This window comes from Leptodactylus fuscus, chromosome 6 (assembly GCF_031893055.1).
Source record: "Leptodactylus fuscus isolate aLepFus1 chromosome 6, aLepFus1.hap2, whole genome shotgun sequence".
Classification (NCBI taxonomy): Eukaryota; Metazoa; Chordata; class Amphibia; order Anura; family Leptodactylidae; genus Leptodactylus; species Leptodactylus fuscus.
In genome coordinates this window covers 151744109-151770026 of record NC_134270.1, presented here as the reverse complement: position 1 = coordinate 151770026, position 25918 = coordinate 151744109, and the positions used below count along the sequence as shown (strand labels likewise).

The 25918-nt window shown below is 42.9% G+C and overlaps 3 protein-coding genes across 3 annotated transcripts in view; 2 read left to right on the top strand and 1 right to left on the bottom strand.

Moving 5' to 3' along the window:
- Positions 1-25918, top strand: part of CPNE1 (copine 1) — a 340171-nt gene that overhangs the window by 237865 nt on the left and 76388 nt on the right. The gene's annotated exons all lie outside the window — the stretch shown is intronic.
- On the bottom strand, positions 443-4544 carry ROMO1 (reactive oxygen species modulator 1). The gene is made up of 3 exons (XM_075277589.1): positions 4416-4544; positions 1553-1686; positions 443-591 (listed from the first exon to the last, which is right to left on the bottom strand). The coding sequence occupies exons 2-3, from the start codon at positions 1684-1686 to the stop codon at positions 483-485; spliced, it is 243 nt and encodes an 80-aa protein (XP_075133690.1). The 5' UTR covers positions 4416-4544; the 3' UTR covers positions 443-482.
- Positions 4455-24070, top strand: NFS1 (NFS1 cysteine desulfurase). The gene is given in 15 exon segments (XM_075277588.1): positions 4455-4495; positions 4497-4557; positions 4559-4676; positions 11298-11371; positions 12641-12757; positions 13669-13752; positions 13928-14080; positions 14164-14257; positions 15919-16053; positions 16847-17004; positions 18349-18454; positions 18666-18747; positions 20371-20454; positions 21238-21327; positions 23705-24070. Coding segments are annotated over 15 exon segments (1461 nt in total). The 3' UTR covers positions 23769-24070.

Below are 25918 nucleotides of genomic sequence, written 5' to 3'. Positions count from 1 at the left end.
ACACCAAGCTGCCAGCTCTCCTGACTAGCAAGGACGAGCCTGCGGCAAATCAACACTGGTTCTGCAGCAGGCTTGTCCTTGCTAGTCGGGAGAGCTGGCAGCTTGATGTTACGAGGGAGCTTACTTTTTATCAGCGCAACTGCAAGCGCTGTGCAGTTAAAGCGCACGGACCCCATAGACTATAATGGTGTCCGTGCACTTTAACTGCACAGCGCTCCTCCTAAACACTCTCCTCCTGCTACTCATGGACTTGGTGACTCTCCTTTAGTCGAATAGTGGTTTCCCCTGAAACAAGCATTTTTTCCCATAGACTATAATGGGATTCGATCGAGTAGTCGAATATTGAGGCTCTATTCTAAACGAATCTCGAATATTTCACTGTTCGCTCATCTCTAAATATTACAACAACTAGACAAGAGTGCAAATGATGTTCAGACTCGTATTGTGAACTCAAGTACATATATTTATTAACTACAGACAGATCAACATCGAATTCCCATCCCAATGGCCATAAACGTTCCAAATGTGCCACCGCTTTGCATCATGGTCTTCCCAATGCCACCGATGAGTTCACGTCCTCTCATTCCAAATCTGCAACACATAATATTAAGTTACTTCTTAGGCCTCAGTCACACTAGTATTCTGGTCAGAATTTAATACAGTATTTGTAAGCCAGATCTAGCCATTAGTGGTGTAATATCTCCTTTATACAATGACATTCTTTTAATCCACAATTTCTGATAATTCAACACTGAACCGCACGATAATCTGGGACTTCCCAAAAATAACCAGAGATTGCATTTCTATTCTACCTGCATTACTTCCAGAATCAGGATTGGGATATTTATAGGTAACTGCTTCCAATCCTGACTGAGTTTCCAACTAATATCTCTGGAAATAATACAGGTAGAACAGCAATCCTAGTGCCAAATGAGAATCTCTAATACAACAGCGGAATTGCATTTCTACGTTTTTAAAAAACTATGCAAAATGACCCTTCTCCACTATCATCAGACTCCTCTCTGGTGCTCCCGGCACCTACACAGTTCTTCAGTAATGCTGAGGATGTAGACCCCAGCTGCACTGCGCAGGTGCTCGAGTTACAGGGCATGCACACTGAAGCTGAGTAGGAGTACAGCGGCAGGGGAGTATAAAGAATTTTTTTCCCCCTCCATATTATGGGCACGGATGATTTTATAACAGCGATTTGGGACAATAAACTCCCATTCTGTAAGATCTGCATGTGGTTTAGGGTCCTAAATTTCCCTGACAGATTCCCTTTAATGACAAATACTGCCAGGAAATCAGAAGTTGTTCCAAAGTTTAAGCGCACTTACAAGGATTATTCCCATCAGACATCTATGATATATCCACAAGATAAGTCAGATATCAGAGGTATCTAACATACTGTTTTGTACATTCATATACAGTTTCCGCAGTGTTTTTCCAGCCTGGTCAGATACTGACTATTCACACTCAGGTGACACGAGGTGATATTGATTCTAACTTGCACTTTGATCATTTCAGAAGCAGCTGAACATTATTTGCTCACCTTAAACATGAGAATGTGCCAAATAGTGCCCCGGCTGCCATGCCCACAGAAAAGCCCATCATGAAACCCATCTTCACTTTGTCAAAACATCCGGGCTGTGACTGCCCATAGGGCCCTCCGACTGCGACTGGCATCTGTAAGAGACGTATAGAGGATGTTGAGAATCACTTCCTAGCACACAGTCTGTACCGATGACCCCACCCAATACACCTTTCCACCTATGTACGGTCGACACCTCAACATATCATCCATACACAGAACCTTACATTACATTCAGTGCCCTGTACCCACCACATCTACACATGTGCTATAGTGATATTCTGCATACTATTACCGCTGATGTCTGGGGGGAAGGGGGTTAAATATGGTGCCCACTCAAGAACTTAGCGGGTATAACAGCCACAGGGTCTGTGTTTTGCACAGCAGGGACCAGACAATATTACCTATAACCAGAGATTATCACGGGCATTTAACCACGTAGATGGTGAGGCCAGATGCAAGGAGGGCTTAAAGGGGTTATCTGGTTTAGGATTCCTCAAAAAAACAACTTACCAATATACATCATGTTAAAATTTGGCACAGTTTTACCTAGTTTCCATGCAGGTCATACCTTTGACATTTAATTTGCAAGCTCCCCCACAGGCACTGAGGGCTGCAAACGAAATGTCACAACACCACATGACCTGTTGGAGGCCAAGTGTCCCTACAAACTCCCCCTCCCCTATTCCAGCATTGCAACCGAACACAGACCGCAGTGTACACCTACTGCCTCTAGCTCCACCTTCTTGCCCATCATGGCTTCCCAGTACATCGTACAGAATATTTAATGCCACCATTAGGCAGTATCATTTATCCCCCTCCCCTCCAAAAAAAACCAAAACCCTAAACAATTCTGTGAATAGAAAAATAAAGTTATGGTTTTTTGGAACGTGGGGAGTAAAAAACAAGACACCAAAGTGAGCGTGTCCGATGCTCCTCCACATTTGCATTAGTGAGGGGTGGAGGGACACAGGGTCACATTGCACTATAGCAGTGATGGCGAACCTTTTAGAGACCGAGTGCCCAAACTGCAACCCAAAACCCACAAAATTTTCACGGAGTGCCAACACGACAATATAGACTTAATACTATGCGGATCCACAATTGCGGACAGTTACTGACCAAAAATTACAGTCATGTGGGGCTTTACAGAGCTTTCAATAATACAAACAACGTTGTACTGAAATGTAAAGGTCTCGGCATTTGGTACTTTGAACAATTAATTTTCACTATTTACATCGCACAGGATCTGTTTTATAGTTACCGTGTAATATTCTTACATCCTGTACTAATATCACGTCTGCTATAAAACAGATACTGTGTGATATAAATAGTGAGGGGACCCCAGGCAGTATTATATGCTCTGCAGTGGGCCCACCACACAATATTATATTCTCCACAGTACCACAGTAGCCCCCCAGTGTTATATGCTCCGCAGTAGGTGTCCCCCCCCCCCCACAGGATTATATGCTCCACAGTGGCATCCACACACAGTATTGTGTGCTTATAAATAGCCCCCCCCCCCAGCATTATATGCTCTTTAGTACACCCCCCAGTATTATAAGCCACCCCAGTATTATAAGCCCCCCCAGTATTATACACTCCCCCCCCCAGTATCATACACCCCACCCCCAGTATCATACACCCCACCAAGTATTATAAGCGCTCCCCCCAACATCATATACACAGTGAGCCACTCTCATACTCACCCCTGAAGAGCCGCCGGCATCCACCTTCTTGTCACTGGCGGCGCTGATGACGTCATCGCGCCCGCGTCGGGGCAGAGGTCAAACTCTGCAGCCAGTGTAGGCCGCGGTCGCGCGATCCGCGGCCTACCCTGACAGCTTTCAGCTGTATGTGCATTTGCACATACAACTGAAGGCAGTGATCGCTCATCAACGGGGAATCCTGTACCGGATTCCCTGTTGGTGAGCGATCCGGGCGACCGCACGCGTGCCAGCATGGAGGGCTCTGCGTGCCCTCTCTGGCACGCGTGCCATAGGTTCGCCATCACTGCACTATAGTGTACGATAGATAAGTAGACAGCAGAGTGAGTGTACTCTCATATAGTATATTTATTGTGGCGAGCGACCTGCACTCAACTCCACAGACAGGTGATAGGAGGCCCCCCAATTCTAAGTGAGAGACAGAACAATATATGTGCAGAGGAGATTATATATATATATATATATATGTACATATATATATATATATATATATGTACATATATATATATATGGGTGCAGAGCCTATGGGGGTGCAAAAAGCATCTCTACAACATGGTTAGACACCAGTATTATAGACAGTGCACAGAAAAGCCTCATGCATGTGACCGTAGCTTTGATGTCTGTGTGTCTGGGCTGTAGAATAGAGGCGCTCCCTTACCAGTCCATATTTGCTGCTTGGTCAGTGTACATACATACACCAATCCGCCTATCGTCCATGACAGGTCTACTGACCCGCAGTCACGTGCATGTAGTCTAAGTGGGGGCCCCATTACAGATTTTGCTTTGGAGCCCAGGAACTTCAGGTTACTAGAAAAGGGGCACAGGGTGAAGACACAAATGTCAAACAATATGAACAAATTGAAAAAATACCCATTCTGTTGACTATAAGACTATATATGTGAGTAGGTCTGTGCTGACACAGAGGCCTCATCAGTAACAGGGTAGAGTTCCCCTTTAGCACATCTCTGAATAGTCGTGGAGCAGTCACACAGCGCGGGGTCCGCAGGCGGCCTAGCCCCCCACCACATCGCCCACCTCCCCGGCCCGCAGCCCACCTCTCACCTCAGTGACCCCCTCACTACCCCGGCAGCTCTCACCTCTGTGGTGTCAGGCGTGCTTTAGGCCGCAGCTCACTGATGACGCCGCAGACTCTCCACCTCCCCGGAAGCCGCCCGTGCCCGCTCTCCTCCTCCTCTAGTGCCCGGTGACACCGCCCCCGGACCCCGTTACACAACACAAAACAACACGGCAGCCTGGCAGGACAGACATGTTGTGCCGAGCCGCACTGAGGAGCGTGCTGGCGGCGGGGAACTGCAGGAAAGTCCCCGGAGTCAGGGCCAGTCATGTGGGGCAGACAGGTACGAGCAGTGGTAATAGTATAGTAGTAGTAGTAGGCCTCAGCCTGTGTACATGATGGGAGAACTGCGAGGTGGTGAGGAACATGCTGGGTGGTGGCAGCAACACAACTACATGTATACAAGGAGGATGGAGAGCATGGACTGAGCTGTCATAGTGATGTGGGATAGTACAAGTCGTGGTGTATACTACTCTGACATTGTAAGGATAGTACAAGACGTGGTATATACTGAGCTGTCATAGTAGTGTGGTATAGTACAAGACGTGGTATATACTACTCTGACATTGTAAGGATAGTATAAGACATGCTATATACTAAGCTGACATTGTAAGGGTAGTACAAGACGTGGTATATACTACTCTGACATTGTAAGGATAGTACAAGACGTGGTATATACTACTCTCACATTGTAAGGATAGTACAAGACGTGGTATATACTACTCTCACATTGTAAGGATAGTACAAGACGTGGTATATACTACTCTCACATTCTAAGGATAGTACAAGATGTGGTATATACTACTCTGACATTGTATGGATAGTATAAGACGTGGTATATACTAAGCTGACATTGTAAGGGTAGTACAAGACGTGGTATATACTACTCTCACATTGTAAGGATAGTACAAGACATGTTATATACTAATCTCACATTGTAAGGATAGTACAAGACATGATATATACAGTATACTAAGCTGACATTGTAAGGATAGTACAAGACGTGGTATATACTACTCTGACATTGTAAGGATAGTATAAGACGTGCTATATACTAAGCTGACATTGTAAGGATAGTACAAGACGTGGTATATACTGAGCTGTCATAGTAGTGTGGTATAGTACAAGACGTGGTATATACTACTCTGACATTGTAAGGATAGTATAAGACATGCTATATACTAAGCTGACATTGTAAGGGTAGTACAAGACGTGGTATATACTACTCTCACATTGTAAGGATAGTATAAGACATGCTATATACTAAGCTGACATTGTAAGGATAGTATAAGACGTGGTATATACTAAGCTGACATTGTAAGGGTAGTACAAGACGTGGTATATACTACTCTCACATTGTAAGGATAGTACAAGATGTGGTATATACTACTCTGACATTGTAAAGATAGTATAAGACGTGGTATATACTAAGCTGACATTGTAAGGGTAGTACAAGACGTGGTATATACTACTCTCACATTGTAAGGATAGTACAAGATGTGGTATATACTACTCTGACATTGTAAAGATAGTATAAGACGTGGTATATACTAAGCTGACATTGTAAGGGTAGTACAAGACATGGTATATACTACTCTCACATTGTAAGGATAGTACAAGACATGTTATATACTAATCTCACATTGTAAGGATAGTACAAGACATGATATATACAGTATACTAAGCTGACATTGTAAGGATAGTACAAGACGTGGTATATACTACTCTGACATTGTAAGGATAGTACAAGACATGTTATATACTAATCTCACATTGTAAGGATAGTACAAGACATGATATATACAGTATACTAAGCTGACAATGTAAGGATAGTACAAGACGTGGTATATACTACTCTGACATTGTAAGGATAGTATAAGACGTGCTATATACTAAGCTGACATTGTAAGGATAGTACAAGACGTGGTATATACTGAGCTGTCATAGTAGTGTAGGATAGTACAAGACATGATATATACAGTATACTAAGCTTGTATAATAGTGCAGGCTAATACAAGACATGCGGTATACTAAGCTTGTATACTAAGCTTGTATAATAGCGCAGGATAGGACGAGACATGGTGTATACTAAGCTTGTATAATAGTGTAAGACAGTACAAGACATGATGTATACTAAGCTGACGTAATGGTGTGGGATAGTACAAGACATGTTATATACTAATCTTGCATAATAGTGTAGGATAGTACAAGACATGCTATATACAGTATACTAAGCTGAGACATGATATATACAGTATGCTAAACTGACGTATTAGTGTAGGATAGTACGAGACTTGCTGTATACTATGCTTGCATAATAGTAGTAGTACAAGACCTGGTGTATACCAATTTGGCATAATAGGGATGGTATATACTAAACTGGTATATTAAAGGGTGGTATAAGAGATTGTATAGACTAAGCTAGCATAATAGGGATGTTACAAGGCATGGTGTATACTAAGCTGGCATAATATCAGATGGTATGTACTAACCTGGTGTAATAAGGAATGGTACAAGAGATGGTATATACCAGTGATGGCGAACCTTTTAGAGACAGAGTGCCCAAACTGCAACCCAAAACCCACAAAATTTTCGCGGAGTGCCAACACGACAATATAGACTTAATACTATGCGGATCCACAATTGCGGACAGTTACTGACCAAAAATTACAGTCATGTGGGGCTTTACAGAGCTTTCAATAATACAAACAACGTTGTACTGAAATGTAAAGGTCTCGGCATTTGGTACTTTGAACAATTAATTTTCACTATTTACATCGCACAGGATCTGTTTTATAGTTACCGTGTAATATTCTTACATCCTGTACTAATATCACGTCTGCTATAAAACAGATACTGTGTGATATAAATAGTGAGGGGACCCCAGGCAGTATTATATGCTCTGCAGTGGGCCCACCACACAATATTATATTCTCCACAGTACCACAGTAGCCCCCCAGTGTTATATGCTCCGCAGTAGGTGTCCCCCCCCCCCCACAGGATTATATGCTCCACAGTGGCATCCACACACAGTATTGTGTGCTTATAAATAGCCCCCCCCCCAGTATTATATGCTCTTTAGTACACCCCCCAGTATTATAAGCCCCCCCAGTATTATAAGCCCCCCCAGTATTATAAGCCCCCCCAGTATTATACACTCCCCCCAGTATTATACACTCCCCCCAGTATTATACACTCCCCCCAGTATTATACACTCCCCCCAGTATTATACACTCCCCCCAGTATTATACACTCCCCCCCAGTATCATACACCCCACCAAGTATTATAAGCGCTCCCCCCAACATCATATACACAGTGAGCCACTCTCATACTCACCCCTGAAGAGCCGCCGGCATCCACCTTCTTGTCACTGGCGGCGCTGATGACGTCATCGCGCCCGCGTCGGGGCAGAGGTCAAACTCTGCAGCCAGTGTAGGCCGCGGTCGCGCGATCCGCGGCCTACCCTGACAGCTTTCAGCTGTATGTGCATTTGCACATACAACTGAAGGCAGTGATCGCTCATCAACGGGGAATCCTGTACCGGATTCCCTGTTGGTGAGCGATCCGGGCGACCGCACGCGTGCCAGCATGGAGGGCTCTGCGTGCCCTCTCTGGCACGCGTGCCATAGGTTCGCCATCACTGGTATATACTAAACTGGCATAATAGTGAGGAATGGCATACTAAAGAGCAGTCTTTCTCAAAGTGGGCGATAACGCCCCCTTGTGGGCGCTGGAGGCCTATAGGGGGGCAGTAAAGGGCACAGAGAAGATTGGGGGGCGTTGAAGCGGTTTAGGGGGGCGATGGCTAATTTAAAGGGGTGGTATAACAAGGATCCTATCTATACTGCTTGTTAATGTGGATTTAAGACTTTTCCTAAATACACTGCTTCAGCAAAACTGCTTTGTTTGTCCACTATCTTACTTTATTCACTTCATTATGGACACTAGCACCTGGCCCCCTGCTCATTGCTGAGGGAGCCACATGACGTAGCTCCCTGCTGTGTGGGGGGAGGGGGGGGCTGAGTGTACGGAGCCAGCCTGTGTCTGCACCACACATACACATCACATACACATCACCTAGCTCCCTGCTGTGAGATAGAGGGGGGTGTGTGGAATAAGTGCTGCTTTCTTATATAAAGCAGTCTAAATCCTACTGGGCTAAAGGACCTGGTCTCTCTGTTCACTAGGATAAAGCTTTATTATATAGAGCAGGCTGCTAGTGGGCAGAGGAGCCAGATCCTTTAGGAAACTCCGTACAAGGTAAATCCAAGTCTACAGGACCTTTTGATGACATCACAGGCCCTTCAGTCATCCCATAGGATCACGCTATGTGGTGGGCGGAGCTACACGCTAATTTGTGGGCGGGGCTAATTGACGCGAGCAAACAGGAAGAAAGAAGATTTTTAGGCAGCTTAGAAGGCAGATCAAGCTTCAAGCCAATCCCGCAATTTTACCCTGGATTGTGGTCCATCGTTCAACGATTTTTGATAGCATTCCCATCATCTTATTTGTGTGAACGTGGATTTAGTGCTGTGGCAACGTTGCTAACTAAAAAGAGAAATCGGTTGCAGATTACCGAACGCGGTGACTTACGGCTGTTTTTGAGTAAATTCGAGCCTGATATTAACAAACTTGTTAAAAATCATCAAATTCATCCTTCACATTAGATTAGATTAGTTTTAAAATTGAAATGTTTGTTTTAATAACATGAATAAAAGTTTTCCTAATATTACAAAATGGTGTTTTACATTACCCTCATCAGAAAGTCTTATTTTCACATGACACACATAATTTAATTATTAACATAATGGCTGCGATTGTGATTCTTAAGATGTAGTAAAGTAAAAAAATTGTGTGTGTGTGGGGGGGGGGGGGCGCGCTAGAAAATAATTAATTCTCGAAGTGGGCGGTAGACAAAATAAGTTTGAGAACCTCTGCTAAAGAGGGATAGTGAGGATGGTAACAGGCATTGTATATATCAGATAATGATGGATATACACGACATGGCATATACTAATCAGGCATAATAGTGAGGATGGAACAAGAGAGAGTATATACTGAACTGGTATAACAAGGGATGGTATATATTAAACTGGCATAATAATGGTTGGTACAAGAGATGATATATACAGAACTGGCATAATAGTGTGGGACAGGACGAGACATGACATAGCCTGAAGAGGATTGTTGTTATAAAGTGGCAGGTCAAAGCAATGGTCTAGATCTTGTCCTGATAGTAAAGTGTATACATATAATATCTGGCACAATGTAGATGGCACTGGGCTACTACTAAGTACAAGTACTGCTTGGTTATGGCCAGTACAGTCAGCTTCCTCAAATCTGGCATTCACTAATCCAGAAAGTCTGAAGTCTGGTAATCCGGCTCTAGAACTGTTGTAAGAGTGTGGGAAGCAGAGACCCCCTGGTGTAGTCTTGGGCTGCACAGTAGTGTATATAGGTACCCTATAATGACATGTGCTCCTGAAAGCTGTAACCTTGTGTTATACGCAGTAGAGAATCAGTAAGGATCACTGATCTTTAGAGTTCATTTCTACTTGTGTATGATATCTATGGGCACAGATACCCTCCTATCTATGGGCACAGTTACGCTCCTATCTATAGGCACAGTTACACTCCTTTCTATGTATTTTAATTGAAGTCACGCAATGTATTAATAAGTTAATGACTGCCTAGGTTTACTGCCTATTAATAGTGATAGAGTCGCCTGAGGTATGTAAAAGCACATTTGGACAAGCCAGCTTCATTTTGGAAGAAGGTCCTGTGGACTGATGAAACAAAGATTGAGTTGTTTGGTCACACAAAAAGGCGTTATGCATGGGGCAAAAAAACAGCATTCCAAGAAAAACACTTGCTACCCACTGTAAAATTTGGTGGAGGTTCCATCATGCTTTGGGGCTGAGCGGCCAATGCCGACACCGGGAATCTTGTTAAAGTTGAGGGTCGCATGGATTCCACTCAGTATCAGCAGATTCTTGAGAATAATGTTCAAGAATCAGTGACGAAGTTGAAGTTACGCCGGGGATGGATATTTCAGCAAGACAATGATCCAAAACACCGCTCCAAATCGACTCAGGCATTCATGCAGAGAAACAATTACAATGTTCTGGAATGGCCATCCCAGTCCCCAGACCTGAATATCATTGAACATCTGTGGGATGATTTGTAGCGGGCTGTCCATGCTCGGCCACCATCAAACTTAATGGAACTTGAATTGTTTTATAAAGAGGAATGGTCCAAAATCCCTTCATCCAGGATCCAAGAACTGATTAAACTGGTTTAATGCATATTGCACATTTTCTGTTAGTACAATAAACCTCATTTGAATCCTGAAATATTACTGTGTCCATCAGTTATTAGATAGATCAAACTGAAATGGCTGCTGCAAACACCAAAATATTTAGAACTAAAAATGATAAAGATTAATAGGGGTGCCCAAACTTTTTTTTATAGGACTGTATATAAATCTGTGTGTCACAAAAAGCTATACGGCTCCTGCAGAGGTCTACATGTCCGTGTGCAGTGTATAGGTCGGTAAAAATGGAACTGATGAGGCACGGAGCGGTATCCATGTGTCATCCGTGTTTTTCACTGATCCATACATTGAAATGAATGGGCTGAGCCACAAATACGGACAGGTATAGGACCTACTCTCTATTTTTTGTGTCTGTTCACTATGCCGTGGTCATACAGCCCAGGGACCATAGAAATGCATGTATCTGTACCATGACCTACAATTGTGGATAAAAAAAAAAATAAATCTATCTATCAATCTATCATGTTTTCCTAGCACATACATAAAATATACACCACAAACACAATCTGTCATAAATTATAAGTAATAGTTATTCCTAGTAATATTATCACTTATGTATTTCCTTACAGACCGGCATGATAATGGCCAAGAGAAGACAGAGCTCAGGCCACTGTATATGGATGTACAAGCTACAAGTCCACTGGTGAGTTACACTAAGGAGGATCTGTTACCTCTCCTGACAGATCTCTTTTAGTAAATGCTTGCGTTACCCATGAAATTCTGGGACATCATTTCTTTATAACTTTTTGTTCTACTCTTCCTCTGTTATTCCTGCTGGAAATTTGTGAATATATCACCAGTTAGGAGTTACTGGTTAGTGACATGTGCCTGCACACTCTGACATTGTCTGAGCGGTCGTTCTGGTGTCAGAGAGTGTAGGGACATACCCCTGTGACAAGGAGAATAATAACACCACATTGTCACATCGTCAATTTATTCTTGAAGGGGCTCTATCAGCAAAATCATGCTGCTAGAGCCCCACATATGCGTGCATAGCCTTTAAAAAGGCTATTCAGGCACTGTAAAAGTTAAATTAAACTACCCCCCGTTTTAAAATAATAACTTAAAAAAGAATCTCTACTTACGGAACGTGCACCCTGGGCGGGCATTCAGGGTGCGCCGTCTTCTTCTTCCCCGCCTCTTCTTCCTCTGACGTCTTCGGGTCCCGTCCTCCTCCGGCGCTTGCTCGCGGACACTGATAAAAAAAAAAACAGCCCAGGCGCATGCGCAGTAGCCGTAGTAGAAGCCGCGTGCTACTGCGCATGCGCCCGGGCTGTTTTTTTTTTTATCAGTGTCCGCGAGCAAGCGCCGGAGGAGGACGGGACCCGAAGAGGCGGGGAAGAAGAAGACGGCGCACCCTGAATGCCCGCCCAGGGTGCACGTTCCGTAAGTAGAGAAGATTCTTTTTTAAGTTATTATTTTAAAACGGGGGGTAGTTTAATTTAACTTTTACAGTGCCTGAATAGCCTTTTTAAAGGCTATGCACGCATATGTGGGGCTCTAGCAGCATGATTTTGCTGATAGAGCCCCTTTAACAGAGGAACGGTACAATACAGACTGACGCTGGGTTCACACCTGCGTTCTACTCTCCGTTCTGTGCTTTCCATCTTCTGCATGCCAGAAGACGGAAACCACAGACCAGGTCCGGCGGTGAGCGTTTTAGGCTCTCCGCCGCGAAACCAGTTTTTTTTTTTATCCGGACACAGAGTACTGCATGTCCGACTCTGTGTCCGGATTATAAAACCCGGTTTCGCGGCGGAGAGCCTAAAACGCTCACCGCCGCTCACGGCCGGACAGCTTTCTCATCCATTCAAATGAATGGGTGAGAGACTCCTGCAGGTTTCCATCTCCTGCCTCTGTAGTGGAAGGCTGCATCAGTCTAGTGTGTCTTATGCCATGGCTTTTCTTTTAGGATCCCAGAGTACTAGACCGTATGTTGCCTTACCTGGTAAATTATTATGGGAACCCTCACTCAAGAACTCATGCGTACGGCTGGGAGAGCGAGAAGGCGATGGAGAAAGCAAGAGAGGTAACTACTACATTCGGACTGTCTACCAGATACAGCAAAATATCTAAATGCTTCATTCAGTTCTATGGGACTGATGGAGAGAGCTGAGATTTATCCTTAGCATCTCTTCAGTAGTTTCATAGAGGTTAATGGAGGAGCGGTGCATTCGAGACTGACGCTGTACTCAAATGAGAAGGCTTAGAACCCATGTTCTCATGATCAGGGCCGATCCCTGCAGTCAGACCCCAACAATCACGCGCGTACTGCTATCTTATGGATAAGGGATATGTTTCATTTATGGCACAGATAACATTGATAACATACTGTTGCACGCAGCGTGGTGCCTGCCTCATCCAGCCATGAAGACCAGATCATATCCAAATTGTATTCAACTTGCACTTAAAGGGGTTGTCCGGCCCCAAATCAAATATTTATATGATGCCTTTTCCACAGTATAGGTCATCAGTATGTGATCTGTCATGGCCCGTCATCCAGATTCATACAGAGCCTCCAGAAGCTGCTCACAGATAGGTCATCAGTAGGAATATTTGATTTGGGGCTGGACAACCCCTTTAAAATCCCTGACAGATATCTCTCCTGACACCCTGTATGCACACTAGGCTCAGTCAAGCATGCATGTGCAAGCAAGAGGGGAGGAAACTGCTGCCAGCACTTTTGGCAGTGACGTATTTCCTGGTGATCAAAGGGACTGGGCATGTTAAAATCCCAAAGCGACATGTTAGGGTAGAGCAGGGATGCCATATGCACAGTGGCTGGTCGGACTCTCCCGCGGAAATCCACAAGTTTGATTCAGTGTGCATAGAACGTTTTAGCTTAAGATATTTTATATCTGGGTTTTATCTTTTGACAAAATATTGTAGTAGATTCATATTTAGCGTTTGTCAGAAACAAAACGATTGTTTCTTTTGCAGCAAGTGGCCTCCTTGATCGGAGCGGATCCCAAAGAGATTATTTTCACAAGTGGTGCGACTGAATCCAACAATATCGCCCTCAAGGTAATTCTGATTTTTAATATTTTTTCAGCCCCATCTGCGTGAATGTGATAGTAATATGTATATTATATTTGTAGTTAGAAGGGGAGGGGGATGTGTGGTTGTGTGTATGTTTGGTTGGTTCTTATGTTTTACACTGTATTTACACTTTATTATTCCTCCTGGTAATGTCTTGAAGGGGGTCGCCAGATTCTACAAATCTCGCAAAAAACATATTATCACCACTCAGACCGAACACAAGTGTGTCCTGGATTCATGCCGCTCCTTAGAAGGTGAAGGATTCCAAGTTACTTACCTTCCTGTCCAGAAGAATGGTCTGTTGGATCTAAAGGTGACCTGGAAAACCTTTCACTTTTGTGTTTTATGCATCACAGTTGTCAGTTTGTAGAAAACTTCATTGATCATTTCTTTTAGGTTTTAGAAGACGCCATACGGCCAGATACAAGCATAGTGTCTGTCATGGCTGTGAACAATGAAATAGGAGTCAAGCAACCTATAGCTGATATAGGTACAGACCAGATTTCTGTTGTAGTAACTAATAAATTGTGACTGCAATACATTGTTAGCACATGTACCTTCAATGTCATGCATCTGTGTTTTTCACATATTTTCAATCCCTTCAGTTCCTTCCATGTGAGCATGTACTGCTGTCTGTTATAAGATTACAGCGTAACACACCGACAGTGATACAATGCCATGGAGCCAAAGTCTCAAGGGTTTGGAAAGTCTTTATTTACGGCAGGTCACAAAGACGCAGCACATGTAGTGGTCCTTTGCCCCCATTAGCTGATATTGGCAATCTCTGTGTTTGGCAGATGCAATTCAGTTGTGTCCTCAGCACCACCTAAATACCCAATGTTTTTGATGTGTAGTGAAGGCACCATCCAACATGAAAAGGGGCCAAAGCTCCAGATTTCGCCTTATCAGGATGGTTCCAAAATTTACTTCCATTTTAACTGCTGTAACGTATATAACCACCAATGTTTGGGACATACAAGCCATTTACAGCTTGACTTGTTGTCTACCCAATACTTTTGTGTCACTGAGATAATGGTAAAGTGTTAAAGGGAGTCTGTTACTAGGACCCAGCATGTAAACCCATGCACACAGATCAATAGATAAGTTACAGTCACCTGTATCAGATGTTTTCCCTGTGAATCGTTGCCTTAATTGTCAAGAGATTGCATTTTCTCTTAGTATGGAAATGAGCTTAATGAGGGCATTGGCGTTGCTCCAAAGAGGTAAGTAACACCCTCATTTCACCAAAGATCTTGTTTCCGTATTAACAAAAGCAATGGAGGCAGTGATTCACAAGGGAAGAACACTGCATAATTCAGTTGACCCTAACCTACCTATCTGTGGGGCTGGATTTAGGGTCATTTTAATGCATTGGTGGGCCCAGTGCAAGGTTTTCATAAGTGGACCCCCATCACCACACAACAGTGACATCACTACATCACATCTATTGCTCCCAAGACACTGAGAGCAGAGATGGGCGCTGAATGCTCTCTGCTTCACCATTGTACGGCTCCCTGCTTCACCATTGTATTCATGTCATCTGCGTCCTCTGGATATGATTGAGTTGGTGCTGGGGCAGCCTGGAACCACCGCCCAGAACAGCACTCTAAATGTAGGGCTGTCCTGGTGTTTCAAGGGCGCCCCTGCTACCATAGTGCCTGGTGAAAGGACACTGTTAGACCTATGGATAAAGCAGCCCTTGCTTATATAGGCCAGATTTACATGGCTATATATGTCCATATCATACACATTATATTACAATTCCAAATTGCGTCCCAACCAACATATCTAATGAGTAAAACTAACACCATCATAGGGATCTATGGTGTTGTATGTTTGGTTAGTTAGATGTGTGTTTGGGACAGGATTTGAGTTTATAATATGGCATGTATTATGATGTGCGATATACAGGTTTACTGAGCCGTGTGAACAGACACTTGCCAAGCATTGCAGCCCCCTAAAACAGCTGAGCCTATAGAGAGTCCCACTTTTACGGATCTGATATTGAAGGACGAACACAAGAATAGGCCTTTAATAACGTAATCCATGTAAAGTTCTTTTGATATATTTTGTCTCTCTTTTGCTTTGTATATTCCAATCTTGTTGCCTGCTTTGATATAAAATCCCATTCTTGTCCGTTTCTTACTTCAGGTTACCTTTGTAGCTCCAGAAAAGTCTTCTTTCACACAGACGCGGCACAGGCTGTAGGCAAGATCCCCCTGAATGTGAATAACATGAAGATCGACCTAATGAGCATAAGCGCACATAAGATCTATGGCCCTAAAGGTACGCCGCATCCGTAGTACTTGTGCTATCACACTCACTGACCGTTCCTGTTCTTCCACTTGTGTTACTCAAAACTCCATTATTCTAGTTTTGCTAAGTTTTGACCAGTAATAGTTTATTATTGTATACACCTTTAGCTGCGGCAAACTTGGTATATGGATATACCATAGATGCCCTTTAATTAAGATAGGTTTGGATCCTAGAGGTGTGGGACCCGATCTTGAGAATGGGGTTCCCCAGACCATCATCTTGCGATTGCTGTGACTGAAAAGGTGCTGATGCATCTGCAGCTCTCTCTTTTCAAAAAATAGACATGGGTGGAGAGCTGCACATGTACAGCGTTAGGAGTGAGTCTCAAAGATGGGTATGGATATGACATTAATGTGCAAGGAGGGAATACAACATAAAGGGTCACTAATGTGTTGGCAAATTGCTGCTGAGATGGGGCAACTACTTCTAAGTCCTGATTCCCAGGACGGGTCTTGCAGGAACAGCTCTAGGTTAATGTGCTATACTGGAGCTTTATCTACACCATTATGGAAACTGTGTTGGTAAATGTGTTGTACTGTTTCCCGAGCTCCGGTTGACTTTATTTAATTTACAGAACAGACGTACAGCATCATTGCGCTGCTCTTCCTGTAAGTCCTGCCCTGGGGTCCAGACTTAAAAGCAGTTATTTCCATCTTGGCAGCAAATACAGAGACGGGAATAATTCTTTCCAACTTGTTAAGATGGTCAGTGCACCTTTTATTTAAATTGTTAAGAACTGACATTTCTCATCTTGACACTTTAGGTGTTGGGGGCCTCTATGTTCGCCGGCGACCTAGAGTAAGACTGGAGCCCCTGATCAGTGGTGGAGGGCAGGAGAGGGGTCTGAGATCCGGGACAGTGCCAGCTCCACTCACTGTTGGGTTTGGTGCAGCCTGTGAAGTAGCTGAACAGGAGCTAGAGGTAAATGATCCATGTTACTTTATCCCCACTGCTTATATTTATAGATAGAGCATATGATTTCCCATTAACGCTCCTAATTTAGGTTCACGCTAGTGTTCAGGTCTACTAGGGGACCCAAAAGATGGCAAACCTATCTGTTGAAAAATTGGTTCCACGTGGACTACACACATGGACTATAACTGAGTCCGCCGGAAACCGCAGAGAGAAAATTTGTCCTTCTTCAAAAACCTTTCTCTCCACCGATTTTTAAGCGGAATCGGGGACTGAGAGGCTCCAACGCTAGTGTGAATCTAGTATTATGGGAGAAGTAAGTAAGGAAGTAATCCAACCAATGTTAGACAAAGTGTTTGAAAATATGACAAATTTACCATTCAGTCTGAGCCTCTGTGATAGATTTGGTGCATTTTCAAGCTTTTTAGTTTAGAGGGGTTAACCAGGACTCTTATATTGATGACCTCTCCTTAGGATACTTCATTAGTTGAAGATACATGGGCTTCAACATTCAGGACCTCCATGGATCAGCTCCTTGCAGTGGCAGCAGCCCTCACTTTTATTGGTTCCATGGCTTGACCGCAGCTCAGCCTATTCAAGTGAATGGGCTGAGTTGCTATATCAAGCACAGTAACTATACAAATGTCCGACACTGCACTTTGTAAGTACTGAAGATGCCGTAGCGTTCGTGTGAATGCTGAAGATTCTTCAGACAGCTGATCAGCCGGGAGCTCTCCAGCCAATCTTTCATCAATGACCTATCCTAAGGCTAAGTCATCAATCCTAGATCCTGGAAAATCCTTTTCGGCTGACTCCACGGGACTGCAGTGGGAACGCATCACAGTTCTTCCAGCAGTGCTTTGAACAGAAAGTTCACAGAGTTTTCCTCCGCAGACTTTCTGTTACCATTATATCTACGAGGAAGCCGCCAGCATTTCCATAGATATAATTGACATGCTGCAATTTTCAAAACCGTGTCAGTTATGGAAATCGCAGCGTGTCCATGCTGCGGTTTTTACCGCAAAGTTGGCATGGGATTTGCATGAATCCCATCCACTTTGCAATTACTGCAAAATGCCACGATTTTTCCGCCGCTGGCAAATCGCGGCATTTCCGGCCCTGGCCTTAAAGTTTGCTCTGTCTGAATATTAGACAGGATAAGTAAATCTGACCAAGATTTTTAATACTGCAATGAAGCAAACAATGAAAGCTTTATGCAACATATATAGACAAACGTCAGACTTCTAAGGATAAATGACATTAGCCATATGTGTAAAATACCTAAGTACATATATATTTCCTGTTGTTTCCTTTATATTTTGGTGATTGTTTGTTTTTTTGGTATTCCCACAGTACGACCACAAGAGGATAAGCGCTCTGTCCCAAAGGCTGGTTAAGAACATAATGAACAATATCCCAGAGGTTGTGCTGAACGGAGACCCTGAGCAACGGTATCCAGGTAAGTGGGGCTCATGGCACAGGATTACTTTCTATATAACATACCTCGTCATGTCAGGTATGGATATGGTATACACACCTTTATGAGATCATTGCTTGCCATACCATATCACTAGTGTCCGCTTTGCCGCCATTTTTTTTCTAAATGACGGCAAATGACTTTGATGTTTGCACAGATGAATGTGTTTAACTAATGCGGATTTCCCTTTCAGGTTGTGTAAACCTTTCGTTTGCTTATGTGGAGGGGGAGAGTTTGCTGATGGCTCTGAAAGACGTTGCGCTTTCATCTGGAAGGTATGTCACTATGGTTTTTTTTTTATTCTCAGTCAAATTTCGAGAGGTTTTCCCAACCGAACAGATGGTCGCATGTGCTGAAATCCTCAGAAACAGGGAAAGCTGCCACACACATTCCCTGTGGTGCCTACGAAAATAAGGGAAAACATGTCTGTGTCTCACATTTCACTAAAACACTTTTTTTTTTAACCACTTCAGTACCAGGACAATTTCTGGTTCAGGACCAGACACATTTTCGGGTTTTCTGTACGTGCGGTTTTGAGGGCTATAACGTTTGTATCGTTTGGGTTATTCAACTCCTTTCTGTGTCTCTTTTTAGTGACACTTAGGGCTTTATTTTTATGTCGTATTTTTGTGGGGGTTTTTTTAAATAATTTGTATCCAGGAAAATATAAACATTTTTCATTTTTTTAAATTTAATAGCGCAAAGTGCTACTAAAAAAACTATTTAAAATAGTTTTTCCTCTCCGTTACGGTAATTTTTATTTTGTATGGTGTTGTCAGGGTTGGGGCTAGAACATACTCCCCATACAAACTATAGCGCTGGATGTAGGTAATGCAGTTCTGTTCCATGGGGTAGCGCAGTACCTAAATCAAAAGCTGCCGTGTTGCCCCAAAATGACATCACTTTTTATCATATCGAGAATAGGTTTTATTTCTCAAATGTCTTGGTTAATTTTTTTTTCTTTTATTTGGGACACTCTTATTTTGAATATACATCTACAAGTGTTGTAAAATGTCTCCTAGATATGAGCAGGACCACAATGATAGCGTTTCTACAGTGGATACTGATGCTTTTCTACATGTAATTGGACCTTCTTAAAGTGTAATTTCTATTTTATTTTTTTCATAACTCCATTGGTGAATGCAGGTCAAGACAACAATCTTTGTAAAATATTAAAGAAAATGGCCTGTTTGTTCACCTCTGCTACTGATCAAATCTGTACAATAGAAGTCTATGGAGAGGAGGCGGAGAGTTCCTCAAAGCAGAGAGACGCAACTGGATTATCAGGAATTCCTATTCAGCCTGCTCCTTACAGAAAATACTTGTAAACTAATCTGCTTGTATACAGACCCAAATCACAATACTTAAAGACGCAGGCACTTTTCTTTTAGTAAAGAATGGGAATCCTGTGTCTCCATGCCCTGCATCTCAGTCATTGTGTCCATACTCCATACACAAGCAAGTTTAGTTTTAGTGTACAATGATGTCTATGAAGAGGGGAGAAGGAGAAAGACAGACAAATGAGGCCATCTATAGCATTAAATGAGTCAGTTCTGTCCGTCAAAGGCTAGTTGGTTAATAATTCCTGATAACACAGTTGTGTTGCGTAAGAAAGTTGTCTATAATGCAGATGTCTCTCTCTTCTTCCTTCCCCTCCCCTCTCTCTAGACTTCTATTGTATAGATTTGATCAGGGGCAGAATAAGTGAAGAAACAGGCACTTTTCTTTAATAAAGTATATTACAAATTTTATCTTCACCTGTGGATTTATGAAGAAAAAAACAAAATAATATTTTAGTTATGCGTAAAAGCTCATTTTATACTTTTCTATATTATGGGGATGGCCTAGATGTCCTGCATAGGCACATTATATATAACCTCTTGTATATTGATCTGCAGTGCTTGTACATCTGCATCGCTGGAACCTTCATATGTGCTAAGAGCTATTGGAGCAGACGAAGATTTGGCTCACTCCTCCATCAGGTTGGGTTTTTTTGGTATCTTAATATTTTTTTAGTTTGTTTTCCTAATATTTCCAGATTTTACTTTATTATAGTGTTACAATGTAGTATGGTAATAGTAAGGATGTGTTTCAATATAAAATAGATTTTATATACAGTTTCATTCCATTTCATCAGTATTAGAGATGAGCGAACAGTAAAATGTTCGAGGTTTGATATTCGTTTCGAGTAGCCCCTCAATATTCGACTACTCGAATCGAATATCGAACCTCATTATACTCTATGGGGGGAAAATGCTCGTTTCAGGGGTAGGCAACGTTCGATCTAATTATACTTACCAAGGCCACGAGTGAGGGTCGGGCTGGATCCTCCGAGAAGTCTTCTCCTTGCAGCGTCCCCACGGCATCTTCCGGCTCTTCATTCACTCTGCCAGGCATCGGGCCTGGGCAGAGCCGACTGCGCATGCCCGCACTACAAGCGGACATGATGCCTGGCAGAGTGAATTCAGAGCCAGAAGACGCCGCGGAGAAGCTGCACGGAGAAGACTTCTAAAGGTAGGAGAAGAACCAGCGTTGATTGGCTGACTGTATAGCATTCGGCCAATCAATGCCGGTTCTGCATCGAACTTTCACATTCGAATAGCGAGTGGTACTCGATCAAGTACGAGTATTTCGAATACCGTAGTATTCGATCGAGTACCACTCGCTCATCTCTAATCAGTATGAAAAACAAGTTTTGAGCCGGAAAGTCCCTTTAATTTTTTTCTTATCTGGTCTGTTACAAATGTATATCTGTTTCCTTAAAGATTTGGTATCGGTCGCTTTACAACAGATGAGGAGGTTGACTATACTGTTAAGAAATGCATCCAAGAGGTGAAAAGGCTCAGAGAAATGAGGTACAAATTCTACTCCCCTATGGGGTTCTCTGTTGGGGGGGGATGTTGTTTAATTCACATAGCCATCATATAGATTTATTTTACGTTCTGTATTATATTCGCAAGTCCTGTCCTGACCACGGGTCTGTTGACTCAAGCATACAATGTATGGTGATAGTTTGGGTTAATCGGGATGGGATTTGTAAACGTAATATGGACCATAAAGTAGGTTGATATTATGGTCTTGTCCAGGGAGAGTAATTTATGTACCTGGTCCCTGGGATCGCAGATGATGGACTTGGAATTTTTTTACAGCTTCACGAACCTGTCTCATGTGATCCAAGACAGTGTTCAGCCCCCTGGATTTCTCTGCCCCTCCTCCCATAATCTCACAGGTAATTAATTACCTACACACGTGGACAAAATTGTTGGTCCCTCTCGTTCAATGAAAGAAAAATCCACAATGGTCACAGAAATAACTTGAATCTGACAAAAAGTAATAATAACCAAACTACATGTTGACAAGCCACAAAGCTTCTGGGAGAATGTCCTATGGACAGATGAGACAAAAATCAAACTTTTTGGCAAATCACATCAGCTCTATGTTTACAAATAGAAAAATGAAGCATATCTTGAAATGAACCCTGTCCCTACTGTGAAACATGGAGGAGACTCTGTTATGTTCTGGGGCTTCTTTGCTGCATCTGGCACAGGAGGTCTTGAATCTGTGCAGGGTACAATGAAATCTCAAGACTATCAAGGGATTCTAGAGAGAAATGTGCTGCCCAGTGTCAGAAAGCTTGGTCTCAGTCGCAGGTCATGGGTCTTGCAATAGAGTAATGACCCAAAACACACAGCTAAAAAGACCCAAGAATGGAAAACAGGAAAGAGGAGAGAGAAAAGAGGAAAACATTCTGAAGTGGCCTACTATGAGCCCTGACCTAAATCCTATGAGCATCTTTAGAAGGAGATGAAACATGCCATATGGAAAAGGCACCTTTCAACTAGGACAACTGGAGCAGTTTGCTCATGAGGAGGGGGCTGAAATACCTGCTGAGAGGGGCAGAAGTCTCATTGACTGTTACAGGAGTCGTCTGATTGCAGCGATTGCCTCACAAGGTTGTGCAACAAAATATTACGTTATGGGAACCATCATTTCTGTCCAGGCCGGTTTCATGAGTTTTATTTTTTTTTTAATTCTGTTTAAGTGAAAAGCAATGTCTGATTTTCATTTGTTCATTTTCATAGAATATTTATTCATTATTACTTTTGTCAGATTCAAGTAATTTCTGTGACCATTGTGGGTTTTTCTTTCATTAAATGAGGGCGAGCAACAATTTTGTCCAAGTGTGTATGCTATGTGGGCTGACTTAACTACAGTTGGACAGCCCCAATAGCCCAGGTAATTAATTATTTGTGACACCAGGGAAGGATGGGGGGGGATAGATGACCAAGGGAGAGAGGGATCAGATCACATGACCTAGGGGTTGTGATGTCATCGGAACCCCTAGGTAGGTAAATTACTATTACCTGGACAACCCCTTTTAAGAGTTGTGGACTTGTGTGTCATTTAATACATAAAGTTAACTTTATTTATTACATCATTTTAAAAATGTTTTGGATATGCTGCTATTATTAAAATCTCCATAGGTTTGTTTAGCCTTGTATTTGTGTGGCATATCAATCATTGTCAGGGTCCATTCACATGACATTTTTTACATCCATTTAGCATATCAACTTCATGGATGCAAAAATGGAGGTCCATCCGTCTATATCAGGGGTGGCTCACACTTTTTCAGCATGTGAGCTACTTTATAAACTGACCAAGGGATAAGATCTACTACCCACTTCTTGTGGACGGGGGCGGGGCCTGTGGGTGGGGCGGAGCGTGAGAGCAGGAGACAGCTCTCCGGTGTCTGCTTGTTCACAACGCAGGCTGAGAATCATCTCTGGACACTGGCAGGCGGGGCCGCCGCAGCCCTGACTGCGAACGAGTGCAAGGCACCGGCTTGCCAGTGTCCAAAGATGATTCTCAGCCTGCGCTGTCAACAAACAGACACCGATCCCGTGATCGACCGATAGATCGCGATCGACGTATTGGGCACCCCTGGTCTAAATTGAAACCCCCTCCACCATTGATCTCTAAGTAATAGTTGGCCATCCGTTTTTTGCAACTGTTAAATGGATGTAAAACATGTGATATGAATGGACTGTAGCCCTGTAGTGGAATGAATGGACTGTTTGTACTGTAACGTAAGGATTTGTTCATTCAGGGATTTTGCAGCAGAAGACACGATCAGAAAGATATTTTCCTATTCTGTTTTTTGTCGTTGGCTCCTAAATGATTTGTCATCCTGTGCAGCTACATTATGGTCACAAATACCTTTGTGTTTTACAGCCCACTGTGGGAAATGGTACAAGATGGGATCGACCTGAAGAACATACAATGGACACAACACTGATGAGCAAGGACTATTCAGTGGCGGCACCTAACAGGCTAGAACAGGTTGAATGGCTTCTGTTACAGCGGGGTTCTCCTGCAGCTGCCCGCACCTCTTGTAGCGGCAGTGTCACTCTATACTCGTGTGATCTCATCCTCATGTTTTTGTTTTATGTAAAATCTCAACAATTAACAATTACAGTAAAATGCTCTGAGTTTCATTGGCTACAGAATTACCACTGACGCCATATTTCAGTTTCTGCAGCGTTAGAAGACCAACATTTTAGTTTTGCCAATATTTGGGAGATTTAATAAAAAATAAAAGACCATAATGCTTTTTGGTTTGGTGTGGAGCATGTTGGTACACTTCGGTGGCTTTCTGTATATGTATTTTTTTTTTCCCATGGGACCTGTAGCCATATTTTTTTAGCAAATTTGCTGGGTAGAAAGTTCAGACATACATTATATTTTTTTAACGCACAACATTATTGAGAATCGCTGTGTCTGTCATGGTTGTGTATGATTAAAGGGGTAGTCCAGAACATCAGATCAGCAGGGGGCGGTCTGACTTTTGGCACGCCCAAATAAGTTGAGTTGAAGCGGCCTTTTGACTATATAAAACTATGTGTCTGGAGTTTTCTGGTTCTGATGAATGCTAAATACCGATGACGTATCCACAGGATAGCTCATCAGTATCTGACCTTTGCTGTCCGTGTAACACCCCATCTGAGGTGTTACATCCGACACCTGTACCCCACACAGATCAGCTGTTTTGACAATATCCGGGCACTCAAAGATGTGGAGTGGAAACAGCTATGTTCCTATTCAAGTAATAGTTGCAGCACCATTCACTGTATAGTGGTGGCGCTAGGGAACTGCACTTCTATTACATGGTTATGGGACCCGCTCCAATGTAATATTGATGATGTACGCTAAGAATAGACCATTAATATAAAAGTTTTGGAATACCCCTTTAAATATTCTAGCCAAAAGTCTGAACCCATTCATAAACATTAGAGTAACATTGACAGTTCACAGGATTCATGGCTAGATTTACCAATCGCTGACATATAGGAGCAGCCAGACCCTCTGTCACCCTGTGTCATCCAGGAGTGAAGGAAAGGAGTCCTGATGTATTATTCATAAGAATTTTTTTTTGTTCTTAATACTTATAAGACGTTCTGGGATCTCAAGTCTGATGCAAGCTCCACCTTGGTTTTCTGCCAGTATTTGTCTTTGGCTTTTCTAAGTATTTTTGCATTCCTTAACAAAAAATCTTTTGTCTTTCATAAGAATAGAAACACATACAAACAAGTACAAAATATTAATATTAAATCAGTAAATTAAAGGGTTTTTTTTCTTTAAAATGCTAAGTTTTTAGTTATCTTTAGAATAGTCATATTTGCTTAACTGGGCCCACACTGTGTAGTCTTTATGAGGTTTTTTCACAACTATTTTGGTATCAACGGGTTATCCACTTAGATCAGTGAGTGTCTAACCATTGGGGGGGGTCTCTAACCCTCATTTGAATGAGGCAGAGGTCTTGTATGTATGCAATACTGATACAATCACGGTCTATGGGACTGATGGAGGTAGCCGAGTGCTATGTTCGACTATTGGCTTCAGTCCTATAGACCGTGACTGTGAGGTATTCTCTGGTGGGGTCTCAGTGATGGGATCACCACTAGAGATGAGTGAACACTGTTCGGATCAGCCGATCCGAACAGCACGCTCCCATAGAAATGAATGGAAGCACCTGTGACGCCGGCCGGCCGCCGGCAAAGTCAGCGTCACAGGTGCTTCCATTCATTTCTATGGGAGCATGCTGTTAGAATCGGCTGATCCGAACAGTGTTCGCTCATCTCTAATCACCACTGATCTAGCAGTTAAAGAGTTTTCCAGGACTTATTAATTGATGACCTGTCCTTAGGATTGACACGTGTCTGCACTCGGGCTCCTGGCCAATCAGCTGTTTGGCTGCACAGAGCTGTATATTTGCATTGTAGCTGTGCTTGGTACCACATTTCGACCTATGCATTTGAATGGGACTGAACTCTGATCAGGCCAAATGGCTAGAGAAGTGGATACAGCTGATCCACAGAGCTCTTGGGTATCAACTGATGACCTGTCCTAAGGGCAAGTCAGCAATTTAAAAGTCCTGAAAAACACCTT

Excerpts from the sequence above, each read along its gene's own strand:
- ROMO1 (XM_075277589.1), bottom strand. The coding sequence starts at position 1,686 with ATGCCAGTCGCAGTCGGAGGGCCCTATGGGCAGTCACAGCCCGGATGT. Across the intron at positions 592-1,552 it reads GGCACATTCTCATGTTTAAG|ATTTGGAATGAGAGGACGTG; the intron begins GTGAGCAAATAA and ends TATGTGTTGCAG.